Source organism: Brachypodium distachyon, chromosome 3 (genome assembly GCF_000005505.3).
Source record: "Brachypodium distachyon strain Bd21 chromosome 3, Brachypodium_distachyon_v3.0, whole genome shotgun sequence".
Classification (NCBI taxonomy): domain Eukaryota; kingdom Viridiplantae; phylum Streptophyta; class Magnoliopsida; order Poales; family Poaceae; genus Brachypodium; species Brachypodium distachyon.
Window position 1 is genome coordinate 4540993 of NC_016133.3, and position 24901 is coordinate 4565893.

Below are 24901 nucleotides of genomic sequence, written 5' to 3' on the forward strand. Positions count from 1 at the left end.
TTCATTTTGTTTCTTTTTTCTTCCTTTTGTTTTATGTTTCTTTTTCTTTATCATTTCCTTTTTCTTATTTATAGTTCGCTTCTTCTTTTTTATCTTTTGATTCTTCTCTTTTCATTATCCCTTGTTTCTATATGGAACACTAATATGTATTTCTTTGTTCCTTTTTCTTCTTTTGCTTCATTTTTTGTTTGTTTCCCTTGACAATATTAGAGTGACTAGTTAGGGTTAGTAACCCCATAATTGTATGCGGGTTGCAGCTGTAATTTTCGAGTTGGGTGGACGTTGCGACTGCAATTTTTCCGGTTGGAAAATAGTTTCGACTATAATTTTTCTGGCAACTTTAAAATCACACCCGTAATTTTTTTCATGCGGTTTCAACTGTATTTTTTTTTCTTTTATGTTGCACCTGTGAGTTTCCGCCCGAATGAGGTTTCAACCGTAACTTTGTAAAAAGTTTAGTTGCACAACGATTGCAACTATACTTTTCCCATTTGTATGAAAATTTCAACTGTAATTTTTTGAACTACAGAATAGTTGCAGATATAATTTTTCAAGTACCATGAAATTTGCACTGTAATTTTCCTAGTTTAAATCGGAATACGCATCGTGAATGAGTTTTGGATTTTTTTTTTTTGGGACCAAATCCAAGCAACGTACGTACACAATAACCCAGCAGCCAGCTATGTCACCCGAAGGCCAACACACACACACGCACGCACACACGATGCCACGAGCGCGCACACACGTGCACACACAGGCAGGAGAGGCCTGCATGCACGGCAGGCTTTGTGCCAGGAGAGGCTTGCATGCAATAGAATTGCTCGGTATTGATTTGGTGGACTGAGAATCTCTCGGGATTTATCTCGTCGACAGTCGACTGAGCGTCAGACATTCCCTAAGAAAAACACTTTGAATAAAATGAGCACTTTATATTTATCCGTACCAATTATAACTTTGCTAATTCTAGTTTTCAAGACTGGCAATTTGAAAAAAAAAATAGGACAAGTGGGTGTTCCAAAAAAACAGACCTATGCGTACAGGATTTTGAAGTTGTGTTTTGGAAAACTTGGCTAATTCAATTTTTTTATGGAAAACAGACTTACAAATTGGAGAAGTTAGACAACAGATACTAAAATTTAATTAAAAATGGAAATATAAAACCAAGAATGTGGAAAATATAGAAAAATGAAATCCCTTGGAGTGGATGGAGATTTTCTTACTCGTATAAAACGAAGTGGCAAACTGGCAATTGCTAATTTCCCCGTAGGAGAGTCTGTTTCCATGACCTATGAAATAGAGAAAGTACAGGACCAACTTAAAAAGGCCACATCATTCTGTCTCTTGCTGTCCCGCAACGAATATTCTCGCCTCTCCTTCCCCGAGAAGGAAGTCAGGAAGAAGAATCCCCCTCCTGGCAAGCCATGGCGCCGCTGCCGTGGGCAAGCCTCGACCAAGAGGCCCTCGGACGCATCTTCCGCTCCCTCCCATCCTTCACCGACCTCGCCTCCGCCTCGCAGGTCTGTAGGCACTGGCGCTCCGTCGCGCTGCTGAGGGAGAACCAGCCCCAGCCCGCGCTCCCCTGGCTCCTCATGCCGTCCACGGCGAGCACCTCCCACTTCCGGCTCTTCGGACGGACTACCCACCACACGACCCCCCACGTCCCGGTAGGCGCGCGCTTCTGCGGCTCCTTCCCGGGCGGCTGGTTCGTCGTCGCGCTCCGCCAGGCGCCGCCAGGCGGGCGATATGCGCTGCTCAACCTCCATTCCGGCGAACAAATTGCCCTACCCGACAACATGGGCGCGCCTGTGAAGAGCTCTACGGGAATCCAGCACTACAGTATATACCCCGTGGTGGCCATCCACGCCGCCGCCCTGTCCGCCGCGCCGACCCCCGACGGCGCCTACATCGTCGCCGCCCTCACGTCCAGCCAGACCAACATCGCGTTCTGGCGCCCGGGGATGGCACATTGGTCACCTCCGCTTCATACAGAGGTGGACCGTCGCGCTTCATGGGCCAACAAGATGATCCCCACGGCCACGGAGGACGGGTCCATGGAGGACGTGGTGCACTACAGGCGCCGGGACCTCGAGCGCTTCTGCGTCCTCACGAGCACGGAGAGACTCTTTTTCTACGAACCGGTGATCACCGCGGACGGCACGCTGACGATGCGACGCACTGTCCGCATCCGTATGTTCCAGGCTGTCGGATTGACGCCGGCAGGGTCCGGGGAGATCGTCGCCCGCTACCTCGTGGTGTCCGGCGAGGATCTGCTCATCGTCAGGAGGTACGCCTCCTTGCCGGTCGCCCCGGACAGGATAGGACTCCATGTCTTCACGTTGCGAGAGGAGGGTCAGCCTCAGGATTCATGTCTCTGGCGCAACTGCTCTTCCTTGGACCTTCGAGGGAAGGTGCTCTTCCTCGGGCGCGGATGCTCCAGGGCCTACACCTACACGACGGCGGTCCACAGGCACCCCGGCGGCTACATCTACTTACTGGACGCCGAGAGATTCCACGACTTGACAGCCGTCGACTACCGCTGCAGCGACACCGGCCGGTGCGACTACCGACGCTTCCTGCTTGAAATCCGGCGGGTCTTGCCGCGAGGGCCCGCGTCCGACTGCTCGCCATGGATTTGGTTCTTCCATTGAGCCATGGCAGGACAGGGCGAGGCCGCAGAGTCGCCTGATGCAAGCCACGGTACTACCTGTGCAATCTTGGTTGTCTGCTTGGGTGAATCACGGAGCAATTATGGGGATTCCTGTTGAGATTTAGCTTTTCAATTCATAGTGGGAATGTGGAATTTGAGACATGAAAATGGTAGCTGAGACATGAACAAGTCGATTTCTAGCCTTCTCAAAAAAGAAAAGAAATAGTCGATTTTAGTGTTTCGAGTACTAATGGGGATGTCCCATAGTACAGTTCAGAGTTTTTCCTGACGCATTGCCTCATGCTCTCTTCTTGATCTTTGCCTTTGTTGTGAGATTTTGCTGAATGTTCACTGTTTTGTTCAATTCATTCTTGCCAGATGGTAAGGTTTTTAGCTTCAGCAATTGATTCTGTGGTTTGTGCACCATCAGATGCATGGATACAATAGTGTACTGAATCTGTGGGTTGCAGTTAATTATGGCGTGCAATAGAACAACTTGATTTTTGGTATGATTCTGTGTTCTCTGTTAATATTGCATTTCAGAGTTTTCCTGATGCATCAATTGTGTACTGAATCAATTGTGGGTTATATATTCTGGAGCATCTCTTGTGAGTTGTGAAGCTAACAAAAACACGAAACTGAGTGCTTGTAGAAGCTGCAATCCCTGTAATTAGTGACTGAGAAGCTCAAAATGTGCTGCTAACAATTTACAAACATGCTTCTAATTCGTCACTTCTCTTTCAGTTTTGACTGCATTGCTCAAGTAGACAAGTATATTTCAGTAGTGTGAAACTGCTGATTGCACAATAGCAGACGTGTTTCCATATTTTCCAGGACTGCACATAACAACCAGCATAGTTGATTATCTGCAGCTGTAATATTTGAGTTTCTCTTGTGAGTTGTGCTAATCTGATCTTATACAATGTTGAAGGCTTGAGTTTGGATGACTATTCTGCACCCCTTTTTTTGCTGTGATTCAAGTGCTTGTATTCAGTGTGCTTTGATAGTGTAATTTTGGTTAGGCTTAGTTTGTGCTTTTGACTTTTAGCTTATAAGGCAGAAAAGATAGTTACATGATGGTATACACAAAAAACCAAATCCAAAAACACATGACTTGGATTTTTTTTTCCGGAAGAACTATTTACTCCATATTTCAGCTTTGGAGAGATTTAAACTAAATACCAGCCCTTCTGACAATTTGATTCAAAGGAGTTTTGATATGAATTTTGGAGGATGAAAATCCTTAGGCCCTAATCAAATGAGCCTTTAATTTGGTATTTCTTCATACCAAATATTGCTTCCTAATTTTCATTTTCAATGACCAAAAATATTGAAAAAAAATAGGGCAAGTGGGTGTTCTAAAAAAGAAACTATGCATACTGAATTTTGAAGTTTTGTTTTTAAAAACTTGGCTAATTTAAAGAAATATTAGGGGAAAATGGAGTTACAAAAATTAGAGAAGTTAAGAAAAATTGGATATACATAGATACTAAAATTAAAACAAAGGAACAGGAGGCCACTGCGTTCGACCATTTAGGCTAAATTGTATCCTCCATTGGTTATATTGAGGATCCTAATTTAACTGCTGAGGTTTAAACTACTCTTGCAAGGACTGAATGCATGCGATGGCATCATTGCTGATGTCAGCAGCCAATGAGTTGATCTCGCTGCTTTGCTTTAGCATATGCACGAATCGTGAATTAAGTTGCCATTCGATGGATTTCATTTTGCAGCTAATCTACGGAATTAGGCACAATAAAAATTTCAAATAGTACAAGTTTATTTTATTATAGACCTAAACAAATGATGATTTTCATACTGTGCTTCACTACGTGCACGAATAGCTGAATTTCAGATATATAAAATCGACTATTTTACTTAAAACCCAAGTAAAATGGGGAAATAAAACTATAATAAATTGTTATGTACGCTATACATTGATCATGGATATGCCATTAAAATATTCACTCCTCAATTTAGTGGACCATGATTTATACGATTAAACTTGATGATCGGATGTTTCTATAGAATATGGCACGGAGTAAAACTTTTTAAGAAAATTAGAAGGTCGAATGTGTTCAATTGTTTCTTCAGTTCAAGAGTAAGTGGACTTTATGGTGCATATGTTATTTTTAAAGAAATATCAAGTACAACATATATGAAAACACATATACACACACCACCACGAGCACCCTCAAGCAATGCCTACTACAGGCTAGAATCATGGGACATCAAGATAACTAATACACTTATACAAAATAAATGCGTTCAAATTAGGGATGCAACCGGGATCCTGCCAAAGAGCCACTTCTAGTTCGACTTTTAAACGTCTTATTCAAATTTTAAAATATTTTTATTTAACGTGTCATATTGTGTTCTTGATTTGAACTAGGATGCCAATGAGATCCCGGGGAAAGAAGCACTTTTAGTTCAATTATCAAATCTGCTATTCAAATTCTAACCCCAAATTTAAATAGAGATTTAAAAATTGAGCTAGAAGTGGGCCTTTCGCGCAATCTCATTCGCATCCCTAGTTCAAATTAAGAACACAAAATATGACACACTAAATTTAAACATTTTTCGTGCAACTTAGTTTTCAATATATACTGGCCACAGTCTATTCTACAATTTCGAATCAATATTTTTCTTGATGTAGCAACACGAATAAAAGCAAAGGTATATTGAAATACTCCGTAACATGTTTCAATGATCTATTAATAAATAAAGAAAGTTACAGGGTGCACATTGCAAAGGCCACATCCTTTACTGTCTCCCCGCTGTCCCGCAACAAATAGTCTCTCCTTTTCCCCGCAAGAAGCCAAGACGAAAAACTCCCCCCTCCCCTCCTGCCAAGCCATGGCGTCGCCGCCGTGGGCGACCCTCCACGAAGACATCCTGGGACTCATCTTCCGCTCCCTCCCAACCCTCAACGACCGCGTCTACACCTCCGCCGTCTGTAGGCACTGGCGCTCCGTCGCGGTGCAGAGGGAGAACCAGCCCGAGCTCCCCTGGCTCCTCATGCCGTCCACCGCGAGCACCTCCCACTTCCGGGTCTTCGGAGGATCCACCCACCAGGAGAAACCCCTCCACGTCCCCGGCGCGCGCTTCTGCGGCTCCTTTCCGGGCGGCTGGTTCGTCGTCCAGCTCCATGCGCCGCGCGGGCGATATGCGCTGCTCAACCTCCCCACCGGCGAACAAATTGCCCTACCTGACAACATGGAAGCGCCCGTGAGGAGCAATTCGGGAATCCAGCACAACAATCTGTACCCCGTGCTGGCCATCCACGCCGCCGTCCGGTCCACCGCGCCGACCCCCGACGGCGCCTACATCGTCGCCGCCCTCACGTCCAGCCAGACCAACATCGCTTTCTGGCGCCCGGGGATGGCACACTGGTCGCCGCTGCTTCATACAGAGGTAGACCGTCGCGCTTCATGGGCCGACGAGATGATCCCCACGGCGGACGGGTCCATGGAGGACATAGTGCACTACAGGCGCGGCGACTTCGAGTGCTTCTGCGTCCTCACGAGCACCGAGAGTGCCTATTCCTACGTGCCGGTGATCGCCTAGGACGGCATGCTTACGATGTCGCGTGCCGGAATCCGCATAGACACCCAGCGAGCGCCACGGGCCGAGGAGCCCGTCGCCCGCTACCTCGTGCTGTCCGGCGAGAATCTGCTCATCGTCAGGAGGTTCGCCTCCTTGCCGGTCGCGCCGGATGTGATGGGACTCCATGTCATCAGGATCGCCAGGGAAGAAGAGGGTAATTTGCGCCAGCGCAACTGCTGGGGGCTACCAGGGAGGGTGCTCTTCCTCGGGCGCGGCTGCTCCAGGGCCTACACGACGGCGGTCCACACGAACCCCGGCGGGTACATCTACTTCCTGGACGCCGACAGATTCCCAGGCTCGACGACCATCGGCTACCACTGCAGCGACACCGGCCGGTGCGACTACCGACACTTCCTGCTTCAAATCCAGCGGGTCTTGCCGCAAGTGCCCGAGTCCGACTGCTCGCCATGGATTTGGTTCTTCCATTGATCAGCCATAGCCCATGGCAGGACGAGGCAGATCGCCTGATACAGGCGACGGTACTACTTGTGCAATCTTGGCTGTCTGCTTGAATCACGAACCAATTTTGGGGATTCCTGTTGAGATTTTGCTTTTCAGTTCATAGTGGGATTGTAGAATTTCAGACATGAAAATGGTTGCTGTCTTGCTGAGAGACGCTTGAGACCTGACACTGAGACATGAACAAGTCGATTCCCAGTGTTTCAACTGTACTAATGGGATCTCTCATAGTGCAGTTCAGAGTTTGTCCTGACACATTGTCTCATACTCTCTTCTTGACCGTTGCCTTTGTTTCAATTCATTCTTGCCATATGGTAAGGTTTTAGCTTCAGCAATTTATTCTGGGGTTTGTGCGCCATCAGATGCATGGAAAGATTGAGTTACAGTTAATGTTGGCTTGCACTAGAATAACTTGATTTTGGGCTTTGAATCTGTGTTCTCTGTTAATATTGCAGTTCACAGAGTTACATCAATAGTGTACTAAATCTGTGATTCTTCTCTTGTGAATTCTGAAGCTAACCAAACTGAACTTGTGCCTGTAGAAGCTGCAATCTCTGTAATTAATGACTGAGAAGCTATAAAATGGGCTGCTAATAATTTACAATAGCTACATGCTCATTGATAATGCTTCTAGTTTTTTTTTTCTGCATTGCTGCCATTCTTTCAATTGTGCCTATCAATTATTCAGTGTGAGCTGATCTGGAGCAGTGCTCAAACAGAAAAGTATATTTCAGTACTGTGGAACTGCTGATTACACAGCAGCAGATGTGTGTTTCACATGATCTCCAGTACTGCAAATAACAGCAAGCATGGTTGATTATCTGCAGCTGTAATATTTGACTCTCTTTTGAGTTGTGCTGGTCTAATATTATGCTACGCTGAAGGCTTGAGTTTCAGAGTTTGGATGACTAATCTGTACCTTTTTTTAAGCTGTGTTTCAAGTGCTTGTGTGCAGTGTGTTTTGATAGTGTAAGTTTCCTGTCAGCCCTGGCCCATTATTTATCTGATGAAGAAAGTTAGTGCCTCTCAATCAGAGAAAGAACTGACTATGCAATGTATGCATAGGCTTACATCAACTACCTGTAAGGGTATTGCCACATAAGAATTTTGGTGACCTGGAGTTAAGAGAAACTGAGAAAGCATAGAGATAGAGTTTGTCTCTGCCTCGAAGTGACATTGAGGGGCATTGCACTTGGAATAGAATCTTAAAGACTCTACAAATAACAGAATCCTAACAGTTAAACCCTGAAATACTGAATACTTTCTGTGCAAAATTTAAAAGGTTGCGCCTTGAAGATTGGTGACTTCCAGCTCAAAATTTCCATCTCCCCTTTTTAGATGAACTATAGCTATCTCCTTTCTTTCCCTTTTTCTTGACAGTCATCTCCCTTTCTTTCCTTGTTGCTCTAATTTGGAACATCATCCACTTTGTGGTGCAACAACAATAGCAAACACTGAACATCATTTCAGTTAACCAACAACAAAACCTGGAGCATCGTCCAATGTACAGTGTGTGGGGACAACCAGCACCAAATGCCATACCAGTAACTCCCCACATATATTTACAGCAACACATCGGAAAACATTATTAGGAAGAGTTTGAGGTTCGTCTCCGAAAATACACACATGGACAGTTTCTTTTATCCTTTGTTAGAACGCCATTTGCCGAATCAACCAGCGACAGATTTTGGTCTTGCTATGCGACCCAGCTGCTCATAAATGTCTGAGATCTATCTGCCATACCTCTATTCTGAAGCTATCTTGGTAGAATTGGCTGGCTGAATATTTTAGCTCTAAAGTTATCGTTCCTCAGCATCATTTATTGCGTCATCAGTGATGAGCTCTTTTGTCAATGAAAATAGTCTAACAATTTCTTGTTTAGCTTCAAAAATCACATCCATCTTGTTGTTTAATTCCATCCTAGAATTCGCTTTACCAATGTTTGCACTTTCTGATGCAACCAAACCAATCCCAGAATCAGCTTTGCGGCATCTCAAGTATTTCTTACTCATATCCGCAAGCTTCTTTAGTGCAGTAGTAGCAGCAAGTGCCTCCACCTCGGCAGCTTCAATTTGAAGCTTCTTGAGCTCCATCTCTCCTGTAATGCTGCCCCCTGTTGTCTCGTTAGAAAGAACAGGGAGTTCCTTCATGTCAATGGGATCTTTCTGTAACTCTTCCACCTCATCCAGTTCCTTCTCCTTGAAATCCCACTTTCCAACTACTGCCTTCAGTTCTTGATCTTTGGCATCAAGTGCTTCATGAGCAGCTCTTAAGTCCATGTCCTTATGCCGTAAGGATTCTCTTAACATCTCTATGTCAGCCTCCAGTTGATTATGCTTGTGCAAATTGGACTCAAGGACTGTACTGGTGCTTGAAATTTCATCATCCAGTAATGCATAAATGTCCATTTCTCCAGCTTTCACGGAACTAGCAAGATCGCCAGTGAGCTCAGCCATCCTTCGCAACACAGATTCAGCTTGCGAGCATCTGAATCTTATGCTCTCTAATTCACTCTGCATTGATTCTATATATTGTTCTTTATCATGTAACTCAGTTCTAACCTGAACAAGTTGATCATCCTTGCTATTTAGCAACTGCTGAAGCTCAACAACTTCACCGCTCACTTCAGTTAGTCTGCTCTGTGTGTCCGAAAGCTCTGAATCCTTCTCTTGAACAGCCAATTGGATAGAATCTACCTTTGATTTCATATCTTGGACTTCATGTCTGGCTTCTAATAGCTCTGCCTCTTTTATTTTAACAAGCTTTTGTGAATTACCACACTCATTTTCCTTCTGAACAAGCTCCTTCTGAAGAAAGTCTACTTGTTCAGTTTTCTGTTCCAAGTTCTCTCTTTCTTTGGTTAACTCGGCTTCTAGAGACTCAACCTTCTCCATTTCCTTAAGTAACTGCAATTCAAGTTCATGGCAACGAGACTGTGCAGCATTGAGATCTTTTGTCTTCCCTTGAATCTCCAGTTGAGCAGCTTCCAAATCCTGGGTGTAAGACATCAGCAATACCCTTTGGTCCTTGAGTTCTTGCACTTGCTTCTGCAACTGCACCGTTTGTTCTTCTATTTGTCTGCGAGAGGAGGCGAAATTATCTTTTGAAGAGATTAGTTCAGACCGTACAGCATCCAGCAGGGACCTCACACGTTTAAAGTCAGTGACAGTACCCTTGATATCATCTGTGTCCTTGGATGCAAGTTGCGCCAGTTCCTTTAATTCTTGCTGTGCTGCTAACCATCCTAAATTCTGCTTCTCAAGTTCCTGTTCAGCAATTTTCAGTTTCTCTTCATTAGCCTTCCTCAATTCATTGGATATGGCAATATCAATAGCCTTTTTTTCAGTTTCACTCCGCAGCTCCCTAACTGTTGCCTCTTGCTGCACGACGTCCTGATTAGCTTCAAGAAGCAGTTGTTCTTTCAACTTAATCTCTGATCTTATCAAGTCTGCTTCCTTATTCTTGTTGAACATATCTTGTTTGAGATTTTCCACTTCAATTACCTTTTGAGAAAGCAAAGCTTCTGAACTGGCAATTTTCCTGTCTTGCCTCTCAACCAGAAGCTTCAGATTATTGATCTGCTTCACTCGCAACGACAGATCTCTACTTGCCTTTTTCAGTGCTTTCTCCATTTGTTGCTGCTTTGCATGTGCTTTGCTGATCTCTTGCTCTCTCTGATCCAGGTCCTGCTTCGTCTGGTTCAACCTTAACTGATCATCAGAAACCCTCTTCTCTGCATTCCGAAGGTACCTCTCTTTCTTTCTGAGAATCGACAAGGCGCGCTCGAATTCAGACTTGAGGACCTCGATGCTCATGCTCAGTTCACTATCATGAGAAGCACTTGTGTCTAGACTCTGTGTCTTCGCAAACAGCCGTTCCAACAATTCCCTAGCTGGCTCGGTCATTCCATTGTCACCATCAGTGATGTTTGATCTAAGACTTTTTACTACTGATTTGATCAGGTTAGGAGCATATTTCACATGTTGAGCCTGAAATGCCACCATGAAGCTCAACTTCGGCCTGAAGGGAACCTGATAGGGTTGCAGAAAACAATGCTTAGACTATTGGGATAAGGAAATAAGCACAGGCTAGGGAAGCTCAACTTTTGTTATCTATACCATTTTTAGTTGATAGCCCATTAGGCCTTTCTGTAATCAGGATTTGTTCTACCAGAAGCTATTATATTGGATTTATCAAAATCGAACTAACTCCAGAAAACTAAGGAACTACTAACAGACCATGAATTAGCAAACGCAAAATCCGGTCCCCTTCCACTTCAAACGCACGCAGGCGGGGCTCGGAATCGGGGGAACGAAGAAGGATTCCAATAGCGCAGGCAGCGTGGTAGAGCCAAATCAGAAACAGACATATGAGGAAGATACAGAAAAAACAGCAATTGCTCACATGAGTGGAGGTGCGGCACGACGGGGACGCGCTGGGGAGTGCGCCGGCGGCCGCCGCCGGTGGCGGCGGCGGCGAGGGGAGCCGGTGGAGAGGGGCATGGCCGCGGAACATTTGAGGAAGCGGACCAGGGCCGCCCGAGCGCGATCGGACGGCTGGCGATGCGCGTGCGGGTTTGTGGACTGTGGAGGAAGACGCCGAGACGGCACGAGGGGGATGTAGGGGTGGAAGCGGGCCGAGCAGCCGCGTGTGGACTCCGAGCCTAGTCGACTGTAGAGAAGCGTGAGACCCGTGTTGTTTGCTTTCTCTCCTATAATTATGTCGTTTTCCTAAAAAACAATATAATCGTGTACTAGTTATTTTCCTTAAGAAAAATAATTAATTAATTATCTATTTTCCTTTTATTTTTAAAGAAAACGAGGGAAATCTCTTGCTCTCTCTCTCAAATGTTTAGACACAAGCTAGGATCTTGGGTGGGGTCGACAAAGCACGGAACACTGCCACTTAGCATCGAGCAAAACTGTTTATACATAAAGTATTCTAAAGTATATGTCAAGTAGGGGCGGGCATAAAAACCGAGGACCGAAACCGAATAGACCGAGATCGAAAAGACCGATTAGATATTTGGATAGAAAAATTTATAGACCGAAATTTATTCTATTAATTCGGGTATCAATCCACAAAAGACTGAAAGACCAAATAGGACCAAACTTTTCCGCTTTGTAAAAACCAACTCATTTTCACGATACAATCTAGGCATCAACTATTCCGCATGCAAAAATCATGGCACAAGAGAGGCAATCGACTGTTTCACTTTCCTAATCTCCAATGCCCATGTTAATAAGAAAATTTGTGAGAAGTATAAGTGAAATGTTGCTAAAATTGGTACCAAATCACGTTTTGTTTTGGAATTATCACCCATCTTTCTAAAGTTCGGTCATCGACGTTTCTCAGTAAAGTTCGGGTATTATATTTTAAGGACCGAATCGAAAAAAGACTTAAATTAGAAGACCGAACTTTCAGTCATGACCGAATGCCCGCCCCTAATGTCAAGATTGGAGGGTTTAAAGTGAGCGCATGAATCATTCGAATAGCAGTCGCATGATCGAGTAGCTAGTGAAGGTAGAGCGGAACCCGCGCGTCGTGGCGCGCATCGCCTCGAGGTGCCACCATGGCGGTGCTTCGAGGGGGTGTGGAGGGGAGCCTTCGCGGATGCGCTCCACTTCCCCTGGCAGGAACAACAGAAATCCATGGCTACTAACACCTGAGCAGGAGGGTCGGGCGCCATAGCCTGGGGCAGCGCCAGAGCTGGGAACGACAATTGTGATGGAAATTGGGGAAACGGGCTACTGGGAAGGGGGAACATAGCGTTTCACATGAGAAGGTGGCGGGGGGTTATTCCATGACTTACAGTAGATCCGATATCGCACGTGCGCACAGACGAGGACAAACGTTTTAGTTTTGTCATAAACGAGCTTATTAAATTTTGACTAAATTTATGTTAAATTGTATTAATATTTACACATACGGTAAACATATATACTATCATGATGACTCTAATAAAAAATACTACTCCCTTGTACTAAATCAGCGACAAGTAATATAGATCGGAGGAAGTATTTTTTACTACTTCGTAGTACTCCTTCAGTCCCATAATTATTGTGCTGGTTTTAATTCAAATTTGAACTAAAATCACGACAAAAATTATGGGACATATGAGTAATTTGGAATGGTAGATGTTGGCCCTTTTCCATAAACCCGGTGAGATATTTAACGTTTGATTTAGAACAAAAATAGTTAGAAACGGATGAGTAGATACATTCGCGATTGACAAAAAAATAAACATATCTGGGCTGCGTCCAACGTCGAGCATGCAACTTTTTTTTTGAAATTTGAAATTTGTTCATTCACTTCGGCACTTCCACAACTCTAGCACAAAGGAGGCTCTGTTCTCACCGTTGTCCCGAAAGAAAGAAGAAGAACGAAAAAGAAGAGAAACCCTTGCGACGCTCTCCCCCAAACCTTCCTCCTCGACGGGCGTTGCGCGGCGGCGGGCGTCCACCATGGCTAGGCAGATGCCCAGGATCTACCCGCAACTCCTCAACGGCAGCCTCGCCGCGGAGGACGCGAGGGTTCCCACGGAGATGCGGCACGGTCTGGCCCCGGAGACGCTGGAGCCCCTACATAACCTCGTCCTCAACTTCCTCTACGCCTTCCTCCTCGAGCCGCCCGTCTCCGTCGCCGCCCCCCTCTCCTGCGCCGCCGCGGAGGCCGCCGCCGACGTCGACCGCATCAGCCTCCTCCCCGACGATCTCCTCTGCCGCGTCGTCTCCCGCCTCCCCGCCAAGGACGGCGCGCGCACCGCCGTGCTGTCCTCGCACTGGCGCCACCTCTGGCGCTCCACCCCGCTCGTCCTCGTTGACACCCACCTCCTACCTGCTTCACGAGCCGGGGCCCGGCCCCCGCGCGCCGTCACCGCCGCCGTCTCCGAGGCCCTCGAGGTGCACCCTGGGAAATTCCCGTTCGTCAGCCTCACGTGCAACTTCTTTGCACGCGCCGACCGCGGCGTGCTCGCGCGCTGGTTCCAGCTCCTGGCCACCAAGGGCGTCAGCGAGCTCGTCCTCGTCAACCGCCCCTGGCCCCTCCCCGGCGTGTGCCTCCCTGTCGCGCTCTTTAGCTGCGCCTCTCTCATCCGCCTCTACCTCGGTGCCTGGGTGTTTCCGGACACCGCCACCCTCCCACGGGGTGCCGCCTTCCCCAACTTGCGTGAGCTCGTCCTCGGCTGTGTCATCATGGAGGACCAGGATCTCGACTTCGTGCTCGCCGCCAGCCCGGTTCTGGAGATTCTCGCGGTCGTCGGAAGCCAGACCCAACTGCACGCTCGTCTCGTCAGCCAGAGCCTACGGTGCGCACAGTTCTGCTTGTCCACACTGGAGGAGGTCGCGGTGGTGGACGCCCCGCGTCTTGAGCGTCTCTTCGTCTGGTGCAGCTCAAACCACCGGAGCAAAATGGGCATAAGAGTCAAGATTAGTCGTGCTCCCCAGCTGCGTATGCTGGGATACATGCGGCCAGGAGCGCACGTGCTGGAGATTGGCAACGCGACCATAGAGGTGCAGCTCTTTGGCCCTTTGTTCCATTTTTGTTACTTTGGGTGGTATACTGATATGCATACAAGAAGGCCTGTCAAGGTGGGTGCATGGCTGTCTATTGATGAGCAAATGCTAATAATTCTTGATCGGTTCATGTTCTTTAATTTGGTCTGTTGCAGGCTTGTACACAGGCGAGTCCAAACACCACTGTCCCCAGTGTCCAGATGTTGGCATTTGGCCTTGCATTTCGGAATCCGTAATGAAGTCAAGATGATGCCCAGCTTCCTTAGATGCTTTCCAAACGTCGAGGCCCTTTGTATCCAGGTAAAACCAGTCTATCATTTGCATCGTCATAACCGGATGGCATCAGATTGCTCATGTATGATTGTCACTGTGTAAAGCTGAACTATGTGTTGATGTCTATTTGCAGTCTGAGGAAACTCAGGAAACCACTGGCAACATCCATCTCAAATTCTGGCAGGAGAATGGTCTGATTGAGTGCGTCCGGTCACACCTCAAGAATATTGTTTTCCGTCAGTACCATGGACATCACAATGAGTTTGCGTTTCTCATGTTCATTGCCGAGAATGCGGAGGTGCTGGAGAGGATGGTGGTCGAGTTAAAGTTTGGAATGTATGCTGCGCCGGAAAACATAGCTGTCAAAATGAAAGCGCTAGAATGTGCGAAATGGGCCAGTGGAGGCAACAAACTGCGTCTCTCCTTTAGTAGCTTTCCTAGTGCTTGGAGCCTTGCGAAAGGATCTGATTTTTCATTTGGTGACCCATTTATGTGCGTCTCAGATATACCAACATATATCAAAATGCGCGATAGCTCTGGGAAGTTCCAGCCTCTGGGTTTTGTTTGAGCTGGTGGAGTGTACCTATTGAAGAGTGTACTGTGTTCTGCTTCCACAACATGAGTTGTTTCATCTACTGAAGTTTCCCGACAGTATCTTGCAACTGCTTCTATCTGCAATCTGTGCGGGATCCTTAGCGCGGTGGTCTGTTTTGGTTCGTATTTACATTACTTGATATCTGCTACGTATTTGTATTGATACTTGTGTTCTTCATGGAGAATTGAGATTGACACATAGTAGGAGCTAATATTTTGCCTACTACATTATGAATTTTCTCTGCAATGTTCCTTGTTAAATCTATGGTTTGCAGTCTGCATGCCGATTAATTATGCATAAATGAGATATCTATCGATTGGCCGTCTCTTTTTTCCATGATACATTTTATGTAAGGTGGCAGGGGCAAAACTGCATTGAACTCATAAAAGCCAACTTTGGTCATGCAAGTCTGCAAGTTATCTAGTGGTCCGTCTGGGCTCTGGAGTATGAACACTAGTGCAATCTGGGCTGCATTGCATGTTCATCTGCTGTTGCAATAACCTAGGAGTTTCTGCTTTTGCAAATTTACAATGTCACTATGGATTGCATGTTTATCTGCTGTTGCAGTGACAACGAACAAGGATTTCCCACTCTTCCACAAAGTTGCAATGCTTTCCTCTTCTTAATTTTCTGAAGGATGTGATGCACTGACACTGAGTTCTCTTGTTTGCTCCTCAGTTGCAAGGTACTTCTGCAAAAGTGTAATTGTTCTAATTGATTCCTTGCAATTTGTCAATGTTCGCCATATTTGTATATGATCCAAAGTTGACTCAAGCAGATGCTACTAGAATGCATGAATCAAGATCTCAATACAGCCGAAACTTGAAATCGGTTTGTTAAAATCAATGACAAGGTGCATGGTTGGAGCATGAATGCATCATACACTAGGATTGGAGCACCACAATCTTGTAGCGATTCTGAAGAAATAGTGTAGCCGGATAACAACCAAAACAATTATGACCATTCATGCAAGTGATTTTTTACAAACATGTCCGTCTCATATTAAGTAATTCAAATTTGTCTAAAAATGGACGTATCTATATACTAAAATATACATGCAATATTTCGACACTTAGTATGGGACTGATGGAGTACCTTTTTTTTAGAACAACGATAGAAACATGCACCCTTTTTTTTGGTGAGAAAATAGAAGCATGCACCTTTTTTTTTAGAAAATATAGAAACATGCACCTTAGCAGCATCTCGAGATATCTGAAATAAATCCGTCTGAGTCCGGTACGAGATACACTTACGGCCCATCCTGGCCCACCTCATTTGTATCTATAGTCCCAACAGGCCCAAATCGGCTGGCCAAGCCGGAGAGGGAAAGAAATGCAGAAAAGCCCGGATACCACCGGTTCCGGCTGTGTCCCGTCTTGTCCGCGCACCCGAACGCTAAAACCCTCTTGTCCCACTCCCACGGCGGCGGCGGCGGCGGCGGCGGCCACCGCGCGAAGAGAAGCTCCCCACCGGCGGAATCACTGGTGATAGATGGACAGCGGGAGCGAATCCGACGGCGCCCCCGAGGAGCTCACCGCCGTTCAGGTACGCTCCTTAAGAGAAGAGAACTCGCAATAGCAAACCAAACCCTATGTGAAGTAGGAGTCCGCGGGGAGTTCATCCGCTGCGCGCATGTATTCCGCGGAGACAAACGGGAAGTATCTTGTGTTGGTAGGACCGTAGGAGTGCTGCTGCCTCGAGCCAACAATTTTTGCTACTGCGCTCGGAGAGCATGTGGTTGTTTATCTGCATTATTTCGTCATGGTTCCTAATCCAAGTCTTTCGAGATTTACGCCGAGTGTTTATTTTCCCTGTTGATGCCTTGTAGGGTGTCGAGAAGCATGAAAAGATCAGCAAGGTAGAGAAGGACAGCGCCGCCAGGTTTGTTTCTTGCACTTAATACTGTTTCAGTGGACACACTTCTGATTATGCTCTTGCAGACATTTTTATGGCTCTGATAGAAATATGCTCATTTCATGCAATAAAGTTACTGTTCAAGATTTTGTGAGTCGTAGCCAAAATCATGGCATGCACCATATTAGATTAGTCTTAATTGATCATTCCTCAGAGGGGATGATGAATTACCACCCCTGTATACATTTAGCTGTTTGGCACCTTTTTTACCTTACTAGATATTTTGTGGGTAATGTCTCCCAGTATGTACCTAAAGTTGACAGTGACACTGTTTTAGATGTTCGTCATATGATTAAGTAGGAAAAAAAGTAAATATATTAGTTCCCAAGCTGGCGGAACTCATTGCAAATGTTTATATATACTATATGGAGGAGGTGTTCCCAGGCTCCTAGCCACATGAAGGGTAGTGGGACAAATTCTCCCCACATCCATTCCCTAGTAGGGTAATTCTCCATGTGTTTTGCCAGAGAATGGTGCACTGGTACATTGCCACCCCTTTCAGCGTAATTGTAAAACTATTTGTGCATGCTACCTCTAGGTCTTCAAAGCTTTTTGTGCATGCTGCCTATAGGTTTTCAATCTGAAGTCCCATGTATAGAAACGGCATGGTTCAGGGGGCTATTTGACCTTGAAATGTCAATCTGAAGGCGGTTGGCTTCTGTGAGTGGCAGTGTGATGTCACATTTCCAGCTGATGGTTCTCTCGCTGCCCTGATAACATTTAATCTTACAGAGCAACACAAGAAGGGAAAGATCGGAGAAGACGTTGGGCCCAACGAAAAACACCCTCAAAACCAAAAAAGAAGAAGCCTCTGGAGGTAGAAGATAAAGATACCAAAGCGGATGAGGAGAACAAGGATACACATGCTATGCCTGGCACACTGCCCAAGAGTGTAATTGATATGCTTGCAGCACGCGAGAAGTATGTTTACTTCTCTAGCAGTACCAGCCATTCCAATCCTTAACTTTTTTTACCTTCCGGACCTGATTGGTTAACATGTCTTTGTTTTCTTGTCAGGCAAACCTTCTCATCAGACACAGAGGAAGAAAATGTAAGCCAGAAGGTTCAAAAAAGGAAGAAGAGATTGAAAACTTCAGGGTATTTTTCACAGACATGTCATCTTGTATGATTTTTTTAACTGACATTTGTTCTGATGGTTGGTAATGTTTATCAGACCTGAAACAATTCTGCTGAAAGATGTCCGGTGCACTCAGCACGTGAAGAATGCCCTCGACTTCTTGGAGCACAGGAAAAACAAGGTGCCAAGATCCAATGCAGTTTTGAAGAATGCTAATAAGGCTATGCGTCTCTTTAAAAGCAATTCTTAAGTTGAGTGTGTTAAAATGAGGCAGTTCCTAAAGTGAACTCCATGTTACACTTGTCTGAAAGACTGATATGGTTGAGATATCTCCTCTATTGGAAACTTGATTTCTTGATGTATGTTTCGCTAACTATTCAATTTTGATTCCTGGTTATATGTTTCTTCTGTTTGCATCATAGTTCAATGGATCCCATCAAGAACAAGAAAACACAGTTTGCAAGCAGCCTTTTAGGTTGAATCTCAATTCTGCATTCCTGCTTTAGATTATATATATAAATACTTGTTTCATTGAAAAATAATGAGTAAATATCACAAAACTTCTAGTTTCTGACGAACTGTATCGCAAAACTACACATTTTGGGTTTTTTTATCACTTAACCCGTATTCTTGGACTAAACCGTATCACAAAACCCAGAATTTTACTGTCAACGCTGCTAATAGGGAAACTGCCATGGGGGCTTACCTGTCGGCCTCTGAAGCGAAATCTTACTTACCTTAGTAACACCTGCCCTGCCCCCGTCACCATTATCCAAGCACCGCCGCGGGTCTTCTTCCCCAAGACCGGCGGAGCGCCGCCCGCGCCAAGACGACGCTGGCAAAAGCAGCGTGACGTCTCCAAGATCTCTCTGGCGCACTCGCCCTCATCCCCAGCTGCCCCGAGCGCCCCCGCACCGAGCTCCTCCTCCGCCAGCCGCGCCTCGCCGTCGACTCACCTCAACTGGCTCCCTCTTCCCCGACCGACCCCGCCTACGAGTTTGTGGTGAGCTTCTCCTTCTTTCCCCCTATTTCCCCCCTCGGATCCACCCCCGTAGAGCTCTGCCGTATTGGACGTCGCCAACGAGTTTCTCCCACGAGCGTTCTGCTCCCCCGCGCCGTCCATGGTGGGAGCATTCCAGCCCAAACCAGGCCCGCAACCCCACTGCCCTGCCTAGCCGCCCTGCTGCCCCGCCGCGCCGCCCGCTCGTTGTCTCGGTCGTAGGCGAGGCCGCCACCGCCCGTCAATTTCCTTGTTAGCGTCGTTGACAACGAGATTTAGGGTTTTGCGATACGGTTTAGTCCAAGAATACGGGTTAAGTGATAAAAAAAACCAAAATGTGTAGTTTTGCGATACAGTTCGTCAGAAATTAGGGGTTTTGTGATATTTACTCAAAAGTAATATTCAGGAGACATTATTTATCCCAATCGACTGTTAATAATAAGGGGAAAATAATATAAATCTTGCTGAATTCTGCGCAGCCAAAATATACTCAGAAGCATCAAGTTGTTGAATTACACACTTTGCACACCAATTATAGGCTTTGCACACCAATAATTGATGAGTTACATTAGCTAAACGGTAACAACATGAATACATTCAACATTTACTGTTGGAACCAGCCCATGCAGAATTTTACAATCCATAGCACAATCATACGAAAACAAATCAACCATACACTGGACTGGAAGCGACCCAAGTAAGGTACCAACAACAAGGAGCAGTCAGACACGCACACAATGATACACAGACAAACCATACTTTCCCATGAAGGGATATACAACACCTTTCGCCTTTGTGGATAAAACTACCTAACTGAGGGTACTGTCTCACTTGAATCCGTTGCCTCCTCTATCGTATCTTCTTTTGAATCCTTCTCTTCAGTGATAACATCTGAGCTATTAGGACCAGATGTTCCCTGGCAAGAGCTGGCCTGCTCAGGCTTGAACAGCTCACCGTTCTCCAAGTTGGATAACTTTTCAGCAGATTCTCCCTTGAGCAACTCAACAACTTCAGACATTATTGGTCTTTGTTCTGGCTTCTTCTGGGTACAAGCAAGCCCGACGAGCACCATCCGCTTCACTTCAGCCTCAATGAAGCTGTCCTTCAGCTTTGGATCAGCCATTTCCTTGAACTTCTTGTCGCAAGCGAGTGGAAGAGCCCACTCGGTGATGGTTAGCTTTGTAGTGGGGTTTATCTTCTCAACTGGCTTCTTTCCACTGGCAAGCTCAAGCAGCAGTACTCCGAAGCTGTAGACGTCACAGCTTTCTTTGGCCTTACCAAGCATGGCATACTCTGGTGCAAGGTAACCGAGCGTACCTTTCACCTTCGTGGTGACATGGGTTACACCCTCTGGAATGAGCTTTGCAAAACCAAAATCAGCTACCCGTGCTTGGAAATTCGCATCCAAGAGAACATTGCTTGCCTTGACATCTCTATGAATGATATGTGGGATCGCATGATGATGAAGATAGCTACAAAAAGGAGAGAGATAAATGTAAGATTGCACATTACCACGATGAATATTGCAAAATGATGTTGACAGGCTTACGCAATGCCCTCAGCTGAATCAATGGCGATATTCATTCTTCGTTCCCAACTAAGATGGCATTCAGCTGCGTGCTGTCCATGTAGGTGAGAGTGTAAGCTCAGGTTCTGCATATAGTCATAGACTATCAGACGCTCCTGGCCTTCAGCACAATATCCACGTAGGCTCAAAAGGCTCTTGTGCCGCACTCGTGCCAAAACCTCAACCTCGATGGCAAACTCCTTTTCAGCCTTGTTGCTCCAACTCTTAAGCCTTTTCACAGCAATCTGTTACATGGAATGAACAGTTGAGGTGCTAACTATGTTGAATTGAAATGCAATTTATTGATTATACATGGAATATACATAAGGCGCATACTCTGACAGTCACTACATGACACTTCTAGTGAAATGAAACAGCTTAAAACTTCTAGTGAAATGAAACAATCATAGTAATGTCGATGACTCGTACCAAAAAGCTAGCTGATAAGGAGAAGATGGATCAAATCCCACACAAAAAAATTCTTGAGCAGACTAGTCACTGGTTACAACATCCAAAAATAAGTAAAATCTGTCTGTAAAGGAGACTAACTTGGGCTAAATGCACTGTTATTTCTAAATAACTTGTGAAGATAAAATTCAATATAGGTAATATGTTTCGACTTAGACTACCAAACACTTGCAAGAAAATGTTAAATAGAGAGTTTGCTGCACATGTCCGTATGCCAGGAATACAGGATCCCATATGTGGCGTAGTCATAAAATGAAGGAAATACCACCCATGTCACCACGAAGGTTTTGGTCTTTCTCCTTTCTGTTTGTTGTTAGCTTTTAGGGTTTGGCTAGATTAGGATTCTGTTCTTTTGAGTTTGTAGGTTTACCCTTGGCATTCCTCTTCTAATACAAAATAACATGAGTTTTGGTGGGGTTTGAGAAAACTAGAATAGGAAATACCCTTGATATGTCTAGCAAGGAGCTTCCAAGCTGCTAGATCTAGACAAGATCAATTGCTGAAAGGACTTCAATCTGGCAATGGAACGACCCAACTTACTAATATAATCTGAAGTGTGATAAGAGTTTAGTTGACTTCAATCTGGCAATGGAACCATACGATTCAGTAAAATAATTTCACAATACCAAAACTCCCTTTAATATGGTCATATGTTTGTAGAAAACACAAGCTGCCAAGTACAGTAATAGGCTTCTAGCAGTTTCTGGTTATGCACTTATGCCACTGCGCCACAAACTAGTGAGTAGCACTGACATAATAAACATGGTTGAGATTTCTTAAAAAAACGCCATGCTTAGTTTGGCCTTTGATAAAATGCCATGGCATGTGTCACCAACATATCGGGTCTGGAACCACCTGTCAGTGACACTGACACATGATGGGGCATTTTATCTAAGGTAAAACTAACACGTGACCTTTCATAAAGAATTCTTTAATTTTTTACTTATCAAGTCCTTCCCAAGTCACCCCTTTTGTATATTAGTATGGATCTATCAAAATGTTGTTTGCATTTTCGCTCCTATTACAGGCCAATACTTGGAACAAAAGTATAGAAGTTGACTAGTTGTCTCTTTTGTCAAGATAGCGTGGATGTATCTATCCATGCTATATGTGCTTTCTAATTTTCTGTAACTCAAATGTGTTCCCACCTCAAAATTATGATCCTAAGAGCATCTCCACCAGCTTACTCAGATCGGTTACCTATCCCTAAAAACTGCTATTTTACCAAATGGGAGCAAAAAAACCTCTCCACCAGCTTACCTAGGGTAAAGTGAATGCATAAAAAACAAATCAATAGTTGAAGGTGAGAAAAAGTCAGTTCTCCACCCAGACAAGAATGTTTGTTCTTCACACGTTCAGAGTGTAGGTCAAGTTTGGCTTGCCTTCATTCTCAAAGTCTATTCGCAGTCTTCGATACTTACAACCATTTTAAATTTCAAAGGCCACTAGAAACCATAAATAAATTAGAAGGCGAAACTAAATCAGTTAAAATAAAATCAACTACAGCAGGCCCTCCACTGCACTCTCCTCTTTGTACCAATAATAACAAGGAACATAAGATACAACAAACAAGTGTGTACATAACAAAATGCAAGTTGCAGCATTCTTGCATTTATTATTTGTAAAGAGAGGGACTGCACCTGTGATCCGTCCCAAAGCTGGCCCCAGTAGACACTGCCGAACCCGCCCTCGCCAAGCTTGTTATCGTAGTTGAAATTGTTCGTTGCGGACTGTAGTTCCTTCAGCGAGAAGATCCGCCATGTTGTATCCTTCCTCTTTTTCTTCCTGCCAGGTTGAGCCAAGATCACACTCAAACTTTAGTACTTACTGTTACTGGATACGCTTGGTAAACCCCCAATACTAGCACCCTATGAACTCTAGTCAACCAACACTTAATTAACACTAATAACGAATAGCTCCAATAAAAGCAGTTAACATTGAAGCAATTGAGCACCAGATCAAATGTCAGACGCTGCAAACAGGCAATGTCCTAGCTAGTACTAGCCACTAATTTATCAGCACATGAGACATCAGGCTCACAACTTTGAATCTTTTTTTTGCGCAACACAAATTTGAATCGAACATCAGTATTTCCCCCAATCTTTTTTCTTTTGAGGGGTCTAAGGAAGACCGGCAGATTAGGGGGCGAGCACAGAAAAGAAAAACACCGGCCACAATCTGAACCAATCAGAACCATTTGCTACTTGGCTATCAATGAGCATGATCTGATGAAGGACAATTCTTAAGCTAATCGACCCCATCTCTCACGGTACCAAGCAAAAGTAATACGGAGTACGTAGTGAAAGATAATATTGCAAGTACTCGGTATTTTTCTACCAGTTCCCACAAAATCCCACACCCTTGCACCCAGCCGACGACCCAAATGAACACCCGGAGAAGCGCACCGAAATCCCAATTTCAATTTCCGAACCTAAATCACCGGGTAATTCCCACTCCGCCACTCCTACTCACCCGTCCGGCCGTTTGCAGCAGCAAAGCCACCCCATCCCCTGAGGTCTTCGCGCCGGCTCCGCGAAGCTCCCAAATCAGCACCAGACCCCGCGCGGTCCCTGCCTCGCCGGAGAGCCCGCAAACCAGGCGGTCTCCTAGGGAAACCCGTCCTCCGCCTCTCTCTGACTCTTATGACGGCGGTGGCGGCAGGAGCACAGGAGATAGCGAGAGAGAGGGAGGAGAGTCTTCTCTTCTCCGGGTGGGTGTCGGCTCCGCTCCGCGCACCGCTCCCCCACTACCGCACGCAAAGCAGCTCGGCGCGGTCCGCTCACTCGCTGGCGTTGAGCCGCTAGGCTCTAGTACTCCACGTGGCCGCACCCGGTTGGTGGGTTTTGAACCATGGTGGTAACGGACTAACGGCTGGTTTTAAACCAAGGGAGGTAACGTCACGCGGTGGGTGACGGGTCGGGGCTGTGGGCCGAAATTCTCTGACTGACTGGCGGGCCACTGATGATGATCTGGCAGGGAGAATGCTGGTTGGGCCGGGCTTTTTGTTTGTTTTTAGAGATAGTGCCCTGAGATGTCTTGCTGTTGGATGGCTACGTTTGACCAAAGGATGTGAAGATTCTTGGGGAAACTTTGCTGAGTACCATCATTATGGGGAAACTGCTATTTAAATGTATGCATTAAATTCTTGTGAATTTGGATATGCATCAAATAGGAGCGAACTTTGGCTTGAAGCTTTGACAATTATCATCAGATGTATGCAGCAAACAACTAGACCTTTCTGACAACAACAACATAGTAACTTGATATAATAGTTCGATCCAAGCATTTAGAGATGACAACATCAACATAATAATTCGATATAATAGTTCGATTCAAGAATTTAAAGATGAGAATTTGCGTATTTGGAAGGGGTGTAAGCAGGGAGAATAGATAATAAATGCTTGCGACATACTTCGTGAAATATTGTATTTCAAATTCAAACCAAATGAGCCGCAATGTCATGTTACTTTCTAAGAGAGCAATAAAATTTACCTTTAAAATACTTTTATGCAAAAAATAATCATTTCCTTGATGTTTTCTTTTACAAGTTTTATTTTGTCTACCTAGGGAAAAATGATCCCATAAACGAAGGAACTATATAGCACAACGTAAAGGGATATACTAAACAGAGTAATTGGAATCTATTCCCTTCATTTCTAAATACTTGTCGCTGTTTTAGTGCAAAATTAGTACATAATACACTGGCCCTGGACAGGTTTACGTAGATCCGTCTCCAGTCTGTAATGAACATGGTGGTTCGTTAATGTTAATCTGAGACGG

The 24901-nt window shown here is 45.3% G+C and overlaps 5 protein-coding genes and 1 pseudogene across 5 annotated transcripts; 4 read left to right on the forward strand and 2 right to left on the reverse strand.

The window, feature by feature from the left end:
• Nucleotides 1–1370: 1370 nt before the first annotated feature.
• Nucleotides 1371–2897, forward strand: LOC104583954. Its single transcript, XM_010237998.3, has one exon. The coding sequence runs from the start codon at nt 1422–1424 to the stop codon at nt 2646–2648; it is 1227 nt and encodes a 408-aa protein (XP_010236300.1). The 5' UTR covers nt 1371–1421; the 3' UTR covers nt 2649–2897.
• A 2307-nt stretch (nt 2898–5204) lies between these two features.
• LOC104583955 lies at nt 5205–8085 on the forward strand. Its single transcript, XM_014900422.2, has 2 exons — nt 5205–6127; nt 6215–8085. The coding sequence occupies exons 1-2, from the start codon at nt 5504–5506 to the stop codon at nt 6680–6682; spliced, it is 1092 nt and encodes a 363-aa protein (XP_014755908.2). The 5' UTR covers nt 5205–5503; the 3' UTR covers nt 6683–8085.
• On the reverse strand, nt 7746–11229 carry LOC100826974 (testis-specific gene 10 protein). The gene is given in 3 exon segments (XM_010235620.3): nt 7746–10743; nt 11117–11188; nt 11191–11229. Coding segments are annotated over 3 exon segments (2328 nt in total). The 5' UTR covers nt 11215–11229; the 3' UTR covers nt 7746–8511.
• A 1819-nt stretch (nt 11230–13048) lies between these two features.
• Nucleotides 13049–15740, forward strand: LOC100837692 (annotated as a pseudogene).
• Nucleotides 15741–16447: 707 nt separating this feature from the next.
• Nucleotides 16448–18489, forward strand: LOC100834010. The gene is made up of 5 exons (XM_003570834.3): nt 16448–16639; nt 16923–16975; nt 17741–17929; nt 18026–18106; nt 18183–18489. The coding sequence occupies exons 1-5, from the start codon at nt 16586–16588 to the stop codon at nt 18334–18336; spliced, it is 531 nt and encodes a 176-aa protein (XP_003570882.1). The 5' UTR covers nt 16448–16585; the 3' UTR covers nt 18337–18489.
• A 1052-nt stretch (nt 18490–19541) lies between these two features.
• On the reverse strand, nt 19542–23897 carry LOC100831551 (PTI1-like tyrosine-protein kinase At3g15890). Its single transcript, XM_003570826.4, has 4 exons — nt 23594–23897; nt 22762–22906; nt 20636–20898; nt 19542–20558 (listed from the first exon to the last, which is right to left on the reverse strand). Exons 1-4 carry the CDS (start codon nt 23626–23628, stop codon nt 19892–19894), a joined length of 1110 nt encoding a protein of 369 aa, XP_003570874.1. The 5' UTR covers nt 23629–23897; the 3' UTR covers nt 19542–19891.
• Nucleotides 23898–24901: the final 1004 nt, after the last annotated feature.